This window comes from Neolamprologus brichardi, chromosome 7 (assembly GCF_056152115.1).
Source record: "Neolamprologus brichardi isolate AB-2024 chromosome 7, ASM5615211v1, whole genome shotgun sequence".
NCBI classification, from domain to species: domain Eukaryota; kingdom Metazoa; phylum Chordata; class Actinopteri; order Cichliformes; family Cichlidae; genus Neolamprologus; species Neolamprologus brichardi.
This window is the reverse complement of record NC_142110.1, coordinates 50,188,096-50,206,429: the sequence shown is the minus strand read 5'-3', so window position 1 is coordinate 50,206,429 and position 18,334 is coordinate 50,188,096. Positions and strand designations below refer to the sequence as shown.

Below are 18,334 nucleotides of genomic sequence, written 5' to 3'. Positions count from 1 at the left end.
ATTACAACACAGAATTTAAGAGATTCATGTTAAAAACAAACAAACAAAAAAATCTACAAGTAAATCACAATGTAATGTGTTTTGTTTAACAAAGCACATTACAAGTCCAAAAACACTCACTTTAAGCAGCCTGTCTCCTACTTGTAGCTTGCCTGAGGACTCTGCTACTCCTCCTGGTGTGATGGATTTAACAAAGATCCCCCTCTCCCCTCCAATTACGGAAAACCCCAGACCTCCTGACGGCGGCTTTTCCAGATCTACCTTTATGATCTCTTCCTGCGTTTTCAGCAAACAAATGTGCAGTCACCTTTGATTTGTCATTCAACACTTCAGCAAGTTACTTTTTTTGTTGGTTTGGGTAACTGTCTGTATTCCATTAACAATAACACCTGATGAACTCCACCAACATATTTCATAGCTGTTTGCTTGGCAAAACATAACCAACACAAGAACATGTTTTCACCCCCAGGCACCGACATAATTAAAAAAAACAAAAAAAACTCACCTCTAAAGGACAAAGTGCTGCGAGACCTTCTGTATCTCTTAATTCTTCCCCTTTAAGGAACCCTTAAACAGAAAACAAAAGTTGCAGTTACGCTTATCCCATTATTACTTTGGTTTATTTAGTTTTTATTATCATCCCCTTTTTAAAATAAAGTTTTCACACCATCTTTAAATATTTGGCAAGTAAGAAACTTAATATGAGTAAATCTATTCTTATTTAGATCGATTTATCAGAGCACCTGTAAGTCACATTTCTTTAGATTATAAAGCATACCATTCATGGTGGATGAAACCGTTGTGCTAACATTGTTGTTGAGAAAAGAAAGACTTTTCTGCATAGGACAAACTGGCTTTCCATCCCTGTTAGAGTAAATAAAAGAAAATAAAAGTTACTGAGATTATTGTTAAGATCTTGTATTTTCTGTAATGTGCAATGCTATTAGGACAAAAAACATAAAAACAAGCACCAAAAAAAAAAAAAAAAAAAAAAATTCACAAAGGATAGATGTTATTCTTTTTTAGTGTAGACTACCTCGTGGCTTTTAGCGTGAGTTCACTGGGGGAGTGCTCCAATAGCCTAGTGCTCTCACTGAGAGTCAGGTCCTGGGTAGGGGCCCCATTGATGTAGTGGATTAGGTCAAGTGGCATTAAGCTTTCTTCTTTAGAGGCTAATGAACCCGGAAGAATATCTTTCACATATAAGATCCCGTACAAACTGTCACTACCACCATCCAGTACCAAACCTGGGGAATGAATAAAGAATAAAAATATTTAGATTTGATTCTTAAGAACAAATTTCTGATGCAACATTTGGGAAGATTTTCAAGACATTAGTGGCTTAATGTGAGACACACCAGTGGTATTTTCTTTTCTTAATCAAGGTTGTTTCTTACCCAGTGGTTCTTGGTTCATCTTGAAGTAAATGTCAGGCAGCAGATGAGCTTCTATGGGGGGTTTAGGAACCTCCAGGACCCTCCCTACCACCAAGTCAACCACCCGAGGGGCAGCACGCACAAGATTGACCACCTCGGTGTGGCCCATATTGCTCACATCAGTGTTATTCACCTGTAGACAAAAAACTTTAATTCAACGTGTAATTGGTTTGGGAAACACAAAGGAACAGAGAGCCAGACTGTTTCCAGTTTGTACTTGCTAACCGCCTCTATATGTCTGTGTAGGTTCTCAGCAGTGTTGGTCAAGTTACTTGAAAAAAGTAATCAGTAATTAATTACTGATTACTTCCCCAAAAAAGTAATCCCGTTACTTTACTGATTACTTATTTTCAAAAGTAATTAATTACTTAGTTACTTAGTTACTTTTTAAAAACATGATTTACAACCTGAATAGGTGATAAAGCGATAGATCTTTCAGCCCAATTCTACTTTTTCTACATAATCATCATACAAAATGTAATCAAATGGAAAAGTCCCTTTTTAAAACTTGTTTTGTTAGTTTTAATCTTTTAACTTTATGCATGAAGCAAAATTTTAATTATATGCACCATTCTCTGACTGGAAGAAATTAGTTTAACATTTAAACCTATTTTCTGCACATTCCAGCACATAATATATATATATATATTGTGTTTACACTCACTCTTTCAGATGCAAGTAAAACACAGCAGAAAATAAATAAAGTCAAAGACTAGCGGTCCTTTTGCTCTATTTTCACCTGTAAAGCAGGAGTAGGGTAGGCGGAGGGTTATCCTGGTGCAGGTGTGCTGCAGCGGTCAGTGGAAGGATACGGCAGTTTCTCTGTGAGTTTCCCATTACGTCGTAGCTACTCGGTGCTTGCTTGGAAGTTTAGGGGTTTTTTTCGCTGTAAAAAGAAGTTTTCTTCCCACGCACAACGGACACTAATGTTTTTGTCACTTTTTACGGAATCAAACTCAAAATAAGGTCAGTACGTCCACGCTTTAAACGCTGCACGCTCATACTCTCTCCCGTACTTGATATATGATCCATTGTTGATCTGCACACAGCTGTTGTCACACACGTCGCACTCGCTTACGTCACTGTCATGAGACATTCTCGCAAGAAAATCACGGTTTTAGTAACGCAGTAACGCAGCGTTCCTACGGGAAAGTAACGGTAATCTAATTACCGTTTTTGCAATAGTAATCCCTTACTTTACTCGTTACTTGAAAAAAGTAATCGGATTACAGTAACGCGTTACAAGTAACGCGTTACTGCCCATCTCTGGTTCTCAGTCATCCAGGTCATAATAATCGAAGGAGCTTGGAAAGAAAAGCAACTGGACTTCTTTAAGTTTCCATAGTGTCCATTGATGTAGTTTCACTCTTTAGTTGCATACCTACAACTGAGGCAGTGGAGACTGTCAGAAAATCAACTACAGCAAGACAGCTTCTTAGAAAACAGAACTAGCTTTACCCCGATTAGATTTGCACACTATTAGACCTCTGCTTTAGCACCACATAATTTAAATACAACAAGGGTTTCTGCAGACAAAAACATGGATGTGCAATGGCCTACCCAGTGTCTTCCAATGTAGCCAATCTTTACATGGACAGCATCTAGCCACTGGTACCGATACATGGTGCAGACTGTTCACATCCACTCAGTGGAAACAAAGTCACCAGGGGAGACAAAGGATAATAGTTTGCCATTTCTGGACCGTGCTGTGCACATTGAGGAGAATGGAAACCTCAACATTAAAGTTTAGCCCCCACACAGAGACAAGTACCTGCTTTTTGACTCCCACAACCCTCTGGAACACAAACTTGGAGTAAACAGGACTCTGCAACACCGGGCAGAAAACATTCCCTCCAACCCAGACGGAAAAGAAAGGAACGCACACATGTAGAGAAAACTCTTAAAACATGTGGTTATCAAATTTCATCAACTTTCATCAAATGAGCAAATATGCACAGTAAAGAAGGTCACCAACTAGAGAGAAACAGAAGGACAAACGGACAATCCCTTATGTAGCAGGTTTGTCAGAGAAGCTCAGGAACATTTTCTCCGAGCACGAAAACCCAGCCACACACTCAGACAAAAACTGGTTCATGCCAAGGACAAAACTCCCAAACACATACTAAACAGCAGGAAACCCAAACAGCCACCTCATAAACACATGGCAGAAGCCAGAAGAGCAACCTCAACAGGACAAGACTCTGCATCTAAAAGAAAAGGGTCAATCTTTCAATGATGCTAATGTTCACATTTTAGACAGAAAAGGCAGATAGATGGCTTTTTTCACTCCTCTTGCAAACTATGTCCATGTGAATGACCATCCTTGAACAGAGGGGGTGGCTTTCGACATCAGCTGTCTGCCATCTATAATCCAGTTTTGAAATCCCTTCCCAGGTGTGTTAACGCCCACTTACATCTTGCGTCAGCTGATCTCAATACGTCATACAATAGGGTGAGGCAAGGTCTCACAATGATTTCCCCTGAAACCTCTGCTGATAATGATAATCCACATGCTTTTCACACCTTGGCACATAGTGAATAATGGGAATTTATACCGTGATCATTCGGTCCCCGGGCCTGAGCCTTCCATCTCCTTTGGCTGGATCCTGGATGATGTCATGGATGTAACATCCATGATCATTGCCTTCAGTGAGGGTGAAGCCAAGGCTGCCCTTTTCTGACTTCACCAAAGAGACCTGTAGCTCTACTTCCTAGCAACAACAAAAACACATAACCTCAGTAACAGAAATAACATCTTGAACCACATTTTAGTGGAAACCCTAAAATGATTAGATTATGATTCCCTTCCTCAGTTCTTACTGGGACAAATTCATCTCCATCCTGTCCATTGCCAGGTGCAGTGAGGTTCAAGGGCAGAGGTAGTGGAGGAGGCAGGGGATCTGGGCTTGGGGAAGACAGGGAGGACACCTTCGGAAAAGTGGATGACTCCAGATCAGCTCCCACTGGGGATGAAAGTCCTCTGACCAAACATCCACAAAGCCAAAATTTAGCAAAAACACTAATAATCACATTTATAACTGATAATGCTAATCGAGTATTTAACATTAGATGAATTACCGGTTGCTGAGGTCTGATCTTGTCATTGATAGATTTGAGGAATAAAAAGCTGAGTGCATGTTGTCATCCAGATGACCACTGCTGTCATAGCGTCCCAGTCCCAGGTTGCTACCGGAGGTCTGGTAAACACTCTGCCTGCTGTTCTCCACAGAGCCTGCGCTGAAAGCTTCTTCCACCTCCTCATCCCCATCGGTGCTGTCGCTGTAGCTGTTGCGTCGGCCAGGGGTTCTGTGTAGCAGCCTCTCCAGGGCGTCTTCCACAGGGCCTTGTTTCTTACTCCCTGGAGCAGACGTGAGCCTTTCTAAGTTCAAGCTGGGCTCTCCAAATGTCCCTGGTGTCTTTCTAGGCGATGGCTTAGGTGTCTAGGAAGAAATTTGGTTCAATTTAAGTTTCCAACTAATGCTTGAAAGACTCTCAGTGATGAGGAAAATATTAAGTGACTCACCAAAGCTGCAGTGTCCATCTCAGGAAGAATGCCATGCTCAGGTCTACAGAGAAGCAAAGTCACCTCTTGACCAGTTCCTCTCAGAGCGGATATCACCTCCTACACAAAATGTAAAGGAACCTCAATTTCAAACACATTATGACATCAAATAACTTAGTGTGATTTTTAAATGGGAACTGAGACAAAGTGTATTACATACATGTTGCGAGAGTCCTTTGAGTGGGGTTTGATTGACACGCAAGATGACATCACCAACTTTGATACGACCGCTTTCTGCAGCTGGCTGGCCAGGAAACAGTTTTTTAACCCTCACCATGCTGGAGCCAGGGGGTTCGTTGGGGATGTTCTCCTCTCGGCTAAAGCTGAAACCCAGCCCTGATGTGTTTTTCAGCAGGCACACGTCAAACATATTATCTGTGAAACAGAACACATGAATTTGCAGTAATTGCCATAGATGGTTGATGAATGGTCACAGAGAATAAGATAAAATATAAAACCAGAATGGATGAATTACAGCTTATTATAATAACAGCCATGTAATACACTAACAACCTGTAGACGGTGTACCCATCCTCTTAAAATTACATGCAAGTAAATATAAGGAAAGGATGTTCTATTGGGGGTGTGGGGGGCTCAAAACTGGATTTCATTGTCTGATTTGGTAAAATATTTAGTATATTGAATATTAGGAACCTGACTAAAAACATACAACTTCAACACACGCCTGATACACAAAACAAAAAGTGCATTCCCAACTTGTATTTATAACCAGTAAGGGAGAGCACAAAACTAAAGGATAGTCCAGCTCTTGTTGCAGAAGAGCAATTTATGTAGATTCTGCCCATCTACTCAGCTCTAATACAACGCAGTGTACAAACAATGGGTTGTACACACATGCTCATTTGATCTTGATGTAAGTCTTGGTGTAGCACTGCTAAAAAAAATACATTGTATGACCAAATTTGATTGTTTACAGGTGGACACAAGTATCAAAAACAAATGGTGCATATACTCTTAAAAAGTCTGTTAGCCTTTTTAAAACTCAAGATGGCTGTTGGCAAAGGAAGACAATATAATTTGTTATTCAGAGTAACTATAAAGTAAATGTCAAATCACATATGTTCAATAACGTAGAAATTTACTTTAGAAGTCTGAAACTATTCTTTTGTTTTTCTTTTTAAATCATTTGCAAACAGTCTCCAGTAGTACAGGAATTACTATTCATTTCCATTACATCTCCTGGATGGACCCTTACATTCTCACCTGCAGAAAAGCAAACTTGTATTGCTTATGGTTGCACCATAGTTAAAGGAGGTTGTCTACTATTCCTAAGATCAGTGGGTTGATCTACTGCGTCCGTATGTGGAAGCATCCTTGGGCAAAATACTGTAAAACGCCTCTTAAGCATCTATCTGGGCTTTAAAAAGTGGCTGCAGGTTGCAGTATAAAAGTAATTCATGTGCTAGGTGAGGGTAAAAAAACCCAGAAAAACCGCATTATAGAAACTACAGTCGTTTTACAATGACTAAACTAGGAGAGGGTGGAACATTAACCAACTAACCTAACTTACTTGATGGTGCAGTTAGCTTAGTTATGCAGGTAAGTTAATACATCAAAGAGCTGGGGAGCGGAGTGGGGCATGTATTGCCTTGGAGCAAGAAGGTATGAACCTGCCAAAAGACCTGCCTGTCAGGTTATTCTAAAGTCCCTTTTTGGTGGCATGGTAAGTGGTTATCTGTCTTTCTGCAACTGCCTGTTGAAAAGATAAGTGGCTATTTAAAAAAACCCAAAAAACTTCAAATTAAAACAATAGCATGGTGTGCCCTGAGAGGCTGGGTAAAAGAGTCTTCATGCATTAAACACGTGAAATTCACTGAATTGCACAGGAAAAAACTGGCACCTAATGAATATTAAATGTCTGAACCTAGCTTTGTTGCAGTGCTACGAAAGAGGTCAAAGGATAATCCCTCAACCTGCACTTTGCTGTGCATTTTCAATGATAATTAGACCACTGAAATTAGACCACACCACATCCTTTACCTTGTGTGATGAAGCTGTACTCTGGTTTTTCTTTGGCTTCGAGTGGCTGCTCCTTGTTCTTGGTTGGATTTCTGTCGTAGCCAGTGCTGGCAGATGGTGGAGTGTTCTTAGGTGTGAGGGGAGCGTGGATGCTGTTTGCAGGTACGTGACCCCTCTCCAGCAACAAGTGCACTGTCTGAGCCATGCAGGAAGTAAAACTAAGTGTTAAGATGCCAGCTAGGCAGCAACATAATTTAAAGATACTGCTCACATGGTGGCTCATGGGAACTGTCATCCCTCACCTGCCCGGTGTCTCTGAGAGCCTCTACTGCTTGTTGATGAGTGGCCCCCTCCAGGCTCTTTCCATTGACGGCCACCACACGATCACCTAAGCCGCAGACAGACAGGTGATGCCCAAAGACGAAAGACTCTAAATTTCATCTAATTTCATTTTTTCCTTTGTGCTACATATTTGTTACACCAGTGTCTACCTTTCTGTATCCTTCCATCAAGCTCTGCAGCACCTTTTGGTATAAGACCTTTCACATAGATGCCTCCATGTCGGACAGCAGTGCCAGCTCCTCCCTAAGATAATGACAGAACTCTTAGTGAAATGAGCCAAAGAGAAAATACGTAATTCTTTATTTGTCTGTGGGGGTTGATGGCAGGGTTGGATGTGTTTTATATGATAACTGCTTTATCTTTATTGTGGCTTCAGAACTGTGAAGAGAATATCAAACTGTACAAGAGAAGTATTTTAAAGTAATTTTAACAGAAAATTCAGGACCAGAAGTTTATATTTCAGTTTTTTTGGATCGGGGGTTGAATGAAGCTTATACTTTGGTGCATAAGAACTCTCACAGGTGGAGTAGATGATGATTTTGAAGTTTAGCAAGTTTTGTCCAAGGGTAAGTTAAAACTTGGTCTTGGACACTATGAATCATGACAACATGACACAAGCTCCTTTTCCTCTTGTTCAAATGACATTTTAGGTGGATTTTGTGATTCTGGAGTTTGCTTAGGTATTAAACAAAGCTCTTATTATTTTTAAATCTTCTAAAAATTTAAAAAGATGTCAAATTTCATTGATACATCAATGTTTGCATACCAAATCAGTATTCCAACCACACAAGTTCACGTGTGACAGCAGTCTGAAGCGATAATAAAGTGATTTGTTAAAATGGTTTAGTGGTTTAATTAACCCAAGTCAATCATTATCAAAATTCCAGAGAGACTAATTAGAGCAGTGATTACTCACATCATTTAAAATCCCTACTGTAAGAGATACCGTGACATTTCTTTCTTTCAAATCTTTCTTGATTTAAAAATAAAGTTCACATGCATGAGGGTTAGTATAACCACAAGAACGTCCAACACACGGCAATAAGAAATGAAACCAAACCAAACAACATGTGAACTGGATGAGTCGGGGGGGGAAAAAAAGGTGCAAAACAAAGAAAAGGGTGAAAACCTTGCCGAACAGTACCGTGACACTTAAGCCCAGGCTGCTGTCTTTTTTGGACAGCTCAATGTCATATAGTTCTCCTGGATGGAGACTATTGACCCCTGAGGCATTACCATTTAAATTTTCCATGATGTTTTCCTGCAAACAGAGAATAGGGCATTACAGTGAATTATCACAAGCCTGAACATGCAGAAAGAAATCAAGGTGAGTGAGTAGACTGACTAAACAAGCCGATACAGTGAAAAAACACACAAGGGATATCATGCAGCATACAGTTGCAATGCAGCCTTTCATTGACAGTGTAAATGCAATGACAGGCAAATGTTATAAAGAACAGGCAGTTAGTTGTGCCAAGCATCAGGTTATATGTAATGCTTGTGTATAGAAAAAAAACAATCATATTCTGTTCCATTAACATAAGCAAATTTCTACTAGAATACACAATTCTGTGTATTATACTTAACGGAGCTCCTAATTGAGAGCCTAGGGCAATGTATAAAAGCAGGGAATCCATTGAAATGAGTCCATTTAAAAAATAAACAAACCTTTTTGACCTTTTGTTTCTCTTGACTACTTGAATAAGTTTCCTCGTCCATGTCTGAATCTCCCCGGTCAGAATGCTCAGAGACTTTGGGAGCTTCCAGCACTTTAGATTTTCTAGTTTTGGGAGGTAGAGCTGGTGGTGTAGGATCAGGACCTACATTTGGATGTTGGGCAGTGGGTGCAGCACTCCTTTCCAGGTATTGCTGAACTCCACCAGGGGCTTGGTTGGTTTTAGCCACAATGCTCGTCTTAGAGTCTTGAGAACTGAGGGCAGTGTGCTGTTGAGCTGGTGATGAGTTAGATGACTGTATGCCAGCACTTTGCTGTGGAGGGCTGGGGCTTCTTGTTCCTGCATGCTCTTCTGAGGAGGTATCAAAGTCTAGTTCTTGTTTCTGAGCAGAGTTAAGGGACTTAAATGAAGACCTGTGCTGGTAGGGTGAATATCCTTCAGGAGATTCTGTTGGAACAAAAAAAGTTTTGGATAAAAGTCAGCATCAATCCTGACAAGGTGCACATGAAAACAAAAATTATACTTGTAACCCTGATTTTACCTTTGTAGAGCCTCTCTTTGGGCTGTGATACGACGAGAGTAACATCATCAGGAGAATTCTGAAGTACATCAACCACGGTCGTGTGAGAAAGTCCTTCTAGGCTTTTCTCATTTACAGAGATCAGCCGGTCACCTGAATCAACAAGACCACCGTTGCTCACACAGACAACAACTACTCATATTCACAGCAAGAATGAAACAAACTTAAGAGCTAACCATCAGCACAAGCAGAAAACAAGAACACTACAATCTGAATACGGAAGGTAGAAAGTGGCAACAAAAAAGTAGCATACCGGGTTTGAGGCAGCCATTGATATCAGCGGGACCACCGGGAGTGATGGAGCTAATGATGGTGCCAAGGTCTGCGCGGCCAGAGTTCTCTCCCGCTACAACTTGAAACCCTACAGGACAAACACACACCGCAAATGTATGAACCCAAAACTATAAACAGTTGCATGCAAATGTAGAGGCAGCCTCTGGCAAACACCATTTTTGTTTATTCAGCTGAAAGATTTGCATACAGCAAAATTACTGGTTATCCAAGTCCTTAAAATAGAAAAGCAACAGCTTGCCTGAGGGGGAGTTATTCACTTCTTTTAACTCAGAAATCTGTCAAGTATACAGCATGTCCAGGGTTCCCCCAGCATTTCAAGCAGTTTAAAGCAGTTGTCAAAACAGCAGAGACTGTGTAAAATAAAACTAATTTTATGAATATATTCATTCACTCTTACCTAGTCCGTATTTCACATCTTTCTTCAAGTTTACAGTTGTGATCTCTCTCTCTGGAGACGGTAACGCATTAACCTTTTTCTTTAGGGAATCTGTCCAAAGAAAAAACATATTAAATACATGACATCTTTTGTAACACAGTTACATCCTTTTTGAGTTTGGTAAGCAGCCCACTCTGAAAGCACTACACTGTAACTACTAATCAGTTCAAGAGGACATACAGTGTAGCTGAAGGGCTCCCTCTTTAGTAGAATTGAATAACAAGCCTGGAAAGCTTGGCTAAGCTGGGATGAAAGTTGGGTTCAGTGCCAAGAATTAAGCTATTAAATGGTGGGAGCGGGGCCAAAGCCAAGGTCCACAGGCATCGAGCACTGAGAGAAAAGAGACTGGACTTTTTTTTGTGTATATATTCATGGTTTGCTAAATCTCAGAGAGATATTGGTGAACAGACTAGAGTTGTAGAGACAGAATGCTAAAAATGAGTAATAATTTGTATCTGTGGGAACAAGAATCACATTTCCTCACGTACCATTCACAGATGCTGGGGTTGAAGGTGGTCCAGAGGAATTGTGCATGCTAACACCTGTGAAAGAATGCAACGCATTAATAAGAGCATTCTTTCAGTATTTCAGGTATGACCTCTACACCTCTGATGCTCTGCGCCGCTCTTCACAGGTCAGCATTCTTACCTACTACATATGCTTGGCCGGTATCCTCTATGGAAGAAGAGTCAGATTCCTTTTTGGACATGCTGGTGCTCCAGGCTGCGCTGCTGAGGGGTGGTATGCCAAATGATCTGAGAAAGCAAAACACAGATGAGAAAAATTAGGTGTCTTCTACAACACTGAAGACACTCTCTTAATAACATTAGGCCTCTGAAATTTCTAAGCTAAAAATCACAGGTCATCTGTGAAGCTGACACAAGGGGGAGCAGCTGACACAAAACAGACTTGTTGCTTACTAAAAAAGGCACAATGACACAAACACACACTAAGGCGCATGTACACCCACACACAGACCCCCGGGGGTCAATTACAGGCTGGAGGTAGAGTTTGATATGTCTCTGTAGTGCAGAGTAGTCTCAGCAACAGATCCTCAGTAACTTTAGTCTGCCCTGAAGAGACTGACAGTGAAACCTAAACACATGCACAGGACCCCATACTGGGCGAAAAAGGCATTGAATAAAAAGATAAGAAACACACAGTTTTCTTATTTATTTTTCTTTTTTATTCTTATTTCTTATTATAAAGTTAAATTCAGCATTTGCTCATGATTTCCTTTCATTACGTTTCATTAAACTTATGGGAAATAATCCGGGTCTTGCTTTTGACATGTTTTGCTTTTCTCAACTCACTTGTCCTGTTGGTGTAGGATGGAGTCTGTGTCTGAGCTGGCTCGCTGATGTTGCTGGAAGTGAGAGGCCAGTTGGTTGGCTTGTGGCTGATTAAGTCCGCTGTGCGACTGACCACGATACAACTCTGCCAGCCTGTCCTCCGGAGACTCTGGCATTTGCCCGAGGTTGTGGTGGGAACGACTCATTGCTCGGGGATTGGAAAGGACCGTGGAGGCCGCTGGATTGAACCCTGGAAAGTGAAGCTCATCTTGGACTAATACTGAGCCAGACAGTGCCTTATTGAGGGCTGCCTCTGAGTATGAGATTCTCTTCAGTTGGTCTGGGTTGGAGCGTGTCGATAAACTTGGGGCCAGGCTGCCCGAACTCGCTCTCATACCAACGGCATCTCCACTCCGAGAGTCGAGGGAGTACTGCAAACTGTTTTCTGGTGAGCGGGAACATGAAAGACATAAAAGTCTGTCATTCTATAGTAATAATCATTAGTGCTTATTAACATGAGGCGGGTAATTCCAAAGAGCTGATTCATTGATTTATTCCAATTAGTGTTGCCTGTGACAGATGCATCAAGTTAACCCTCATCTCTACTAAAAAACAAGCAGCGCTTAGCTGGCTATATATTTACATCTTTCTATATATGAGGTGCTCTTCTTGCTTACCTAGGTCTTGCTGCTCCTGGTTGTTTTGGCGAGCCTTCATCTGCAGGTGGAACTTGTGCTGATCCGAACACAGCTGTAGCAAATACTGACATGTCTTGTTGCTGTCTGTCTGAAACAGGTGCTTAATGCCATCTGATGTGTTCTGAAGGCAAATCTTCTTTTTCTGGAGGATTACAGACAAAAAAGAAACAAAAAAATGATAATAATAATAAACAAAGTGAAAATGGACATCAATTGGACTACACTATAGTGGAAAACAAATATTGGTATACTGTAGTACAGGTTTATTTTGAATAATAAGAGTCAAGCACATACTGCAAAGGAAATCTTCTTTGTCTCCCTCCAGGGGAACCTTAGCACTGGGGTACGATTTCCATTAAGGACTTCAAAAATGAGCACCCCCTTGGAGTAAACACCCAGCATAATCCCTGTCTGAGATCTCTTCTCAGGAAGCACTCGATGGAAGTGGACTCCATATTCTGTCAGCTTCTGGCTCATCTTTAAAGACAAGAGAGAGGTACTAAGATACTCAAATAATAATCGAATTAACAAAGAAAACAGGAACTTTCCAAATGAGAACCAGGGGTTAGTTTTTTTGTTTGTTTTTTTTTTAAATTAAGGTCGATGAGGAAGCAAACATCCGTTTTTGTAGTCTCCAATGAGACAAAAAATACAACAAAATGAAATTTAAACAGACATTTTGCTCTTGTTACAGGTACTTATTTTTGTCAAACATACACTGCATATCAGTCCTTCTGCCGAAGTAAACTCTTTGGTATAAAATAATCATTTACATCACAAAATAAAAACCTTGAGTTGCAATTTATTACTGAAAAAAATAACTTCAGCCATAACTGAATATATTTTTGATATATCGACATAAAAAATGAATTTAAATGCAGTCTATTTTATTATTGCCAACCTTAAGGAACTCAAACTCCGCCTCAGATTCTGTTGCTCCGTAGTAGTTGCTGTGAAGCTTTGGCAGATCCTCCCTGATGGTGGCCTGGCCCACTTTGTCCAAGACAGACATCGAGAGATAGTGCTCCATTCTGAAATAAGTCTTCCCATGGAGCTGCAGGATCGGGATTAATGAGATACTATTTTTAAGATACTTTTATTGTTTTATATATACAAGAGTCAAATGAAATAAAAAAATTTTTAAAGTCATACGAGAAAAGAAACTTTTAGTTGACTGATAACAAACAGATAAACAGCTGAGTGGGTACCTCAGGTTGATAGTCACCAAATTCAGCCTGCAATGCCAGAGAAGCCAGCAGCATGGCATCTTCTGTGCCGCAGCGCACTCTTTCCTCCAAGATGTCCTTCCTCAGCTGTAGGTAGTACTGATGTTTGGTCAATGCGTGCCTATAATCCACAGAAAATCACTTTAAGTGGTTAATATGCCAACATGAACACACTGTTATTTTTTTAGTGTAACGACAGCACACATTTGGCTTTTCCAGCTAATTGTGTGCAAAATGTGCACTTACTGTATTAAGTTGATATCTTCAAGAAAGAATTTGATGCGGAAAAAAAGGTTAAAAAGCATGTCAGATCTTCTTTTCTTGGACTCCTCCTTCCATCCCTCTGGGGCCACTTTGGATAATTTGGCATCAAGATCAACGAAGAAAAACTCATTTTCTGTGTGTGATTTTCAGGATGAAAGGGTTAGAAAGTCAAGTTAGGCTGGCTTAAGTTTTGCATCTTTACAGGAAATTGATTCAAATGAACAACTAAATCCAACCAAACCAATATTTTTTATGTGCATTTATACACTTTTTAACTTTCCACTTCAAAAATGGAAACATTTATTTTGAATAAAATTTGAGTTATTTTTAAAGAACTTTTAAAATGCTTTTTCCTTATGTGAGAATGAAGACCTCTGGGGGCAACTACTAAAGACTAAACAAACAAAGAACAACTGTGAAACACTTACCAAAATCCCAAAATAACACAAGATCACATCCATTCTCTCACACACACCTCAAACCACAAACACACAATACCTTTGAGGTATGCGAGGCCGAAGAGATGATGCTCCACAAGTCCAGTGTGAGCAACCACCATGTCAAAAACGTCTTTACACACTGCCTTGATGTCACAGCTCAGCTCCAGCTTTTGGCCATTGAGCAGTACCACACCCACCTTCCTCTGCACTTCCTCCACCTTCCCACGTTTCTTGAGTTAAAGAATACAAAGCATGGAGTAATGGTTTACAAACAGATATAAAAATATGAATTCTTTGGCTTCAAGGTGGCATAATTTTACATTCTCACCATTATTGACGAGGGAACAGATAAGGGCACGCAGGGCTCGCTGGCCATCTTCACAAACTCGGGTCCATGAAAGTTCTACCACATAATAAAAAAGTCACTGTTAGACTTAAGTTTTATTTTACCAGCACACTAAAGGGTCTTTTGAAAACTGCCCTCTCACCCATGATATAAAATATGCATAACACAAATACTTCACACTAAGCTGCCACTTTATTAGGTATACCTTCTCAGTTGCTTGTTAATGCAAATATCTAATCAGCCAGTAATTTGGCAACAACCCAGTGCATTTAGGCATGGAGACATGGTGTAAACGACCTGCTTAAGTTCAAGCTGAAAATCAGAATGGGGAAAGAAAGGAGGATTCATGTCACTCTGAATGTGGCACGGTTGTTGGTGCCAGATGTGCTGGACTGAATATTTCAGAACAGGAAACGAAGGCCAAAATTCACACAGGCTCAACAGAAGATTGGAAAACATTGCCTGGTTCAGTGATTCTTGATTTCTTCTGAGAGACTCAGATGGAAGGGTCAGAATTTGGCCTTAACAACATGAAAGGATGCATCCATCCCACCTTGTATCAAGGCAGCTGGTAATGTTGTAATAATGTGGGAGATATTTTTTCTGGAAAACCTTGGGCCTCTTAGTACCAAACAACATAACCACCTTGAGTATAGCTGCTAATTACGTTTATCCCTTTATGACCGCAGTATGCCCATCTTGTGACGGTTACTTCCAGCAGGATAGCATACCACAAAGCTCAGATCATCTCAAACTGATTTCCTGAACATGACAATGAGCTCACTGTACTCAAATGGCCTCCACAGTGACCAGATCAAAATCTAATGGAGCCTCTTTGGGATGTGGTGGAATGGCAGATAGGCATCATGGATGTGCAGCTGACCAATCTGAAGCAACTCTCTGATGCCATCATGTTAATATCCACCAAAATATCTGAATAATGTTTCCAGCACCTTGTTGAATCTGTGACACAAAGAATTAAGATACTCTGAAAGCAGAATGGGTACAACCAGATTCTAAAAAAGGTATAACTCATAAAGTGACCAATTGCGATGCTTTATAGTGTTGTACACATTTCCTTGTTGATTTTTTTTGTTTTGTGTTTTTGCTATAATTGAATCTCACATGAGTCAGAAGAGCAAAATGGTAAATGGCCTGTATTTGTATAGCGCTTTACTAGTCCCTAAGGACCCCAAAGCGCTTTACACATCCAGTCACCCACCCATTCACACACACATTCACACACTGGTGATGGCAAGCTACATTGCAGGACTCCTCTTCCTTAACTCATATGCTGTAGGTTTTTCCAACTGGAAACCTTTACATCCTAAATTCCACCAATTATAATCAACCACAAACACACTAAAAAGTCTAGTCCTAGCAAGGGTGCTTAATTTATTGGCAATATAATATTCTATAGTATTTGGGGTATACTGGGAACAGCAACACAATTGTTACCATGCTTACCAATTGTGTTGATAAGCATGGTAACTACTATTTGGTATTTGGTAAATACTGCCAAATTAGACCATCCCACAAGGGAAAAAAGGGAGAGAAAAAATCCACACGTCCCACAATCCTACGTACTTTTAATTACTATAAGGAGGCTGAAATGAATTATGTACTCCAGTCAGCAGTTCATCTTTAGAGCATCAACAAGTTTGCTGCCAATGAGCTCATGTGAGTCAAAATTATACATCCATCATCAAATATTGCAATGCAAACACGCTTCAAGGCCACAAATGCTCAGAACTTGGATGCCGTTCTAGAGTTAGTGTGCTCCATAGTGATTAAAGAGCCTTTCTATTTAAATAAGAATGTTTTTGTAAAGAAAAAAAAGGCCAAAACTGCAAGAAAGATTATAATTAACAGAACATCAGTAATACTGCTACATGTGCAAACCTTGAGTTTGCGTGGAGGTACAGAAGAGGTATAGAGAGACTCTTGAAGGGCCAAGGGGTCATCTATGGGGTAGAGGTTGGCCCTGGACAGCCTGTGGGCCATGTGGGCCTGAAGCCGCTGCACTTCCTCCTCCTGCCTCTGCAGCAGCAACTCTGCTCCAACCAGAGTGTCATCAGCTCCCCCCTCATTTTGCCTGCAGGGAAAAGAAGAGAAGAGGATGGGCGTCAGAAGAGTCTGATGCTGTCTATAAGCAGAAAGGAAGCTATTCTCTCTGTGTGAGTGCGTGGTGGGGTTTATGTGAAGATACATCTTCTATTTGGACACTTTGCTTCATTTTTTATGTAATGGACAAGTTTAAAGCTAGCCGCAAAATGGCTTTTTGTGTAAAGCTGATGTTTTCGCTTTAGCATTCTGGGGAAAAAGGGAAGAAAAAGGGGCTCTGCTGTGGGACAAATTGTTGAGCAGGCTGAACAACAGCAGGCAGTTCTGATCTATAATGCCAGAGATTAGAGAGAGACAGAGAATGTTGAATGTGGATGTCACATTAGATGACCTCACTAGTGAAGCATGGAGCTGACCCTGCCAAGCCACACCAGCTGTATGTTTGTGGCTTAGAGTACCAAAGAGGATAGCTTCCACATTCACCAGGAGTTTTGTGAGGTGGGGGTGGGATGGGTGAGGGGCACGTGAGTGGAGTGGGAGAGACTGGGCATTACCTGTGTCTGTTTGCATTGTGGCTTGCCAGCGTCAACGCGTCATGTTCGGTTACAAGTGCCAGCTGGGAGCCATACCTGCCAATTTCACCAGGTTTCTTAGCTAGAAAAGACAGCAGAATGTCAGTACAATAAACAAAAACAAAGGAAAATACACATCAATTAACATGAATACTTAGGTCCATCATGTAAATATGCCAAAATTAGCTATACAGGCTAATTCAAATTTTTTTTGCAGTAGGCTGGTGGCATTTTTTTTTTTTTTTTTAAACATAAAGAGACCCCCCCCCCAAAGATGCAAAAGCATCCAAGCATAGAGGTGCACAAAAAAGCCAAAGGGCTAAATGCTGTTTTTACATTTTTATAGCAAAACAGACACGCACACACATGGTGCTGCAAATATACCTGTCAAAGGTGCAATTATAGAAGAGTAAAATCAGCACAACAAATGGCATCTCTGTTGCCTTGCAATAAAGTGTGCTGCATTACAGCAACGGTAGGTGTAATAAAGTAATGACATACAGCTTTTCTGTCTTATAAGTTATTACTGAATGCATGTTTAAAAACAGGTTTGGATTTAGTAACACAAACTAGGTTAGAGATGCTTTTGAATTCCACTACATTCTAGTGAATAATATAAATCCACAAGTTTCTTTCAGTGTTAAACTTTGGTGCAGGGTTACATTACAATGGGCTTCAAGTCTTTTTGGCCTTTAACTAAATTTTCAGCCTTTAGGCTGATCGTAACTGAACTCATCATTGACTAGCTCAGCCTTCTGTTGTGTTGACAATTTTAAGTGAATTAATCTTGAGTAGTCCTAGTGTGGAAAACATTATGCACACTACTACTACAATAACAATAAGGTGCATTGCACAATTTCATTTTTCACTTACAGTGGAAAGGAATTCTTACCTTGTGCAATCTTACATAGTGAAAGACAACATGCAATTTGTTTAGCGGCATCAGGCAATCAAATAACAGCAGTTGATTGGAAGTTACCTCAACATGGGAAACTGCCAGGTCTGCTGCTGTGCTTCTAAATCAAACAAAAGCAGCGGCACTTCGCTAAAAAGTGCACTATGAAGTCACCGTAAGCCACTGCGGAAACTGAGTATTAGCAGAACAGCCACAGCTCAGTATGGCTCT

At 40.5% G+C, this 18,334-nt stretch overlaps 1 protein-coding gene across 4 annotated transcripts in view; it reads right to left on the bottom strand.

The window, feature by feature from the left end:
• Positions 1-18,334, bottom strand: part of ptpn13 (protein tyrosine phosphatase non-receptor type 13) — a 53,198-nt gene that overhangs the window by 5,873 nt on the left and 28,991 nt on the right. The window contains exons 9-38 of one of the 4 annotated variants that reach the window (XM_006789084.3): positions 17,191-17,290; positions 16,475-16,667; positions 14,555-14,629; positions 14,285-14,456; positions 13,769-13,919; positions 13,505-13,643; positions 13,198-13,350; positions 12,591-12,773; positions 12,276-12,438; positions 11,620-12,043; positions 10,955-11,061; positions 10,795-10,848; positions 10,268-10,357; positions 9,830-9,937; positions 9,538-9,669; positions 8,989-9,443; positions 8,450-8,581; positions 7,470-7,563; positions 7,281-7,366; positions 7,000-7,174; positions 5,159-5,373; positions 4,960-5,058; positions 4,515-4,876; positions 4,257-4,416; positions 3,992-4,147; positions 1,398-1,569; positions 1,037-1,247; positions 779-864; positions 506-567; positions 121-276 (exon numbers count right to left, since the gene is read on the bottom strand). In XM_006789084.3, the coding sequence (XP_006789147.2) occupies positions 121-276; positions 506-567; positions 779-864; positions 1,037-1,247; positions 1,398-1,569; positions 3,992-4,147; positions 4,257-4,416; positions 4,515-4,876; positions 4,960-5,058; positions 5,159-5,373; positions 7,000-7,174; positions 7,281-7,366; positions 7,470-7,563; positions 8,450-8,581; positions 8,989-9,443; positions 9,538-9,669; positions 9,830-9,937; positions 10,268-10,357; positions 10,795-10,848; positions 10,955-11,061; positions 11,620-12,043; positions 12,276-12,438; positions 12,591-12,773; positions 13,198-13,350; positions 13,505-13,643; positions 13,769-13,919; positions 14,285-14,456; positions 14,555-14,629; positions 16,475-16,667; positions 17,191-17,290 (4,865 nt within the window). The remainder of the gene's footprint in view (positions 1-120; positions 277-505; positions 568-778; positions 865-1,036; positions 1,248-1,397; positions 1,570-3,991; positions 4,148-4,256; positions 4,417-4,514; positions 4,877-4,959; positions 5,059-5,158; positions 5,374-6,999; positions 7,175-7,280; positions 7,367-7,469; positions 7,564-8,449; positions 8,582-8,988; positions 9,444-9,537; positions 9,670-9,829; positions 9,938-10,267; positions 10,358-10,794; positions 10,849-10,954; positions 11,062-11,619; positions 12,044-12,275; positions 12,439-12,590; positions 12,774-13,197; positions 13,351-13,504; positions 13,644-13,768; positions 13,920-14,284; positions 14,457-14,554; positions 14,630-16,474; positions 16,668-17,190; positions 17,291-18,334) is intronic. The other 3 variants (XM_006789085.3, XM_035906936.2, XM_006789086.3) reach the window with 3 other exon arrangements.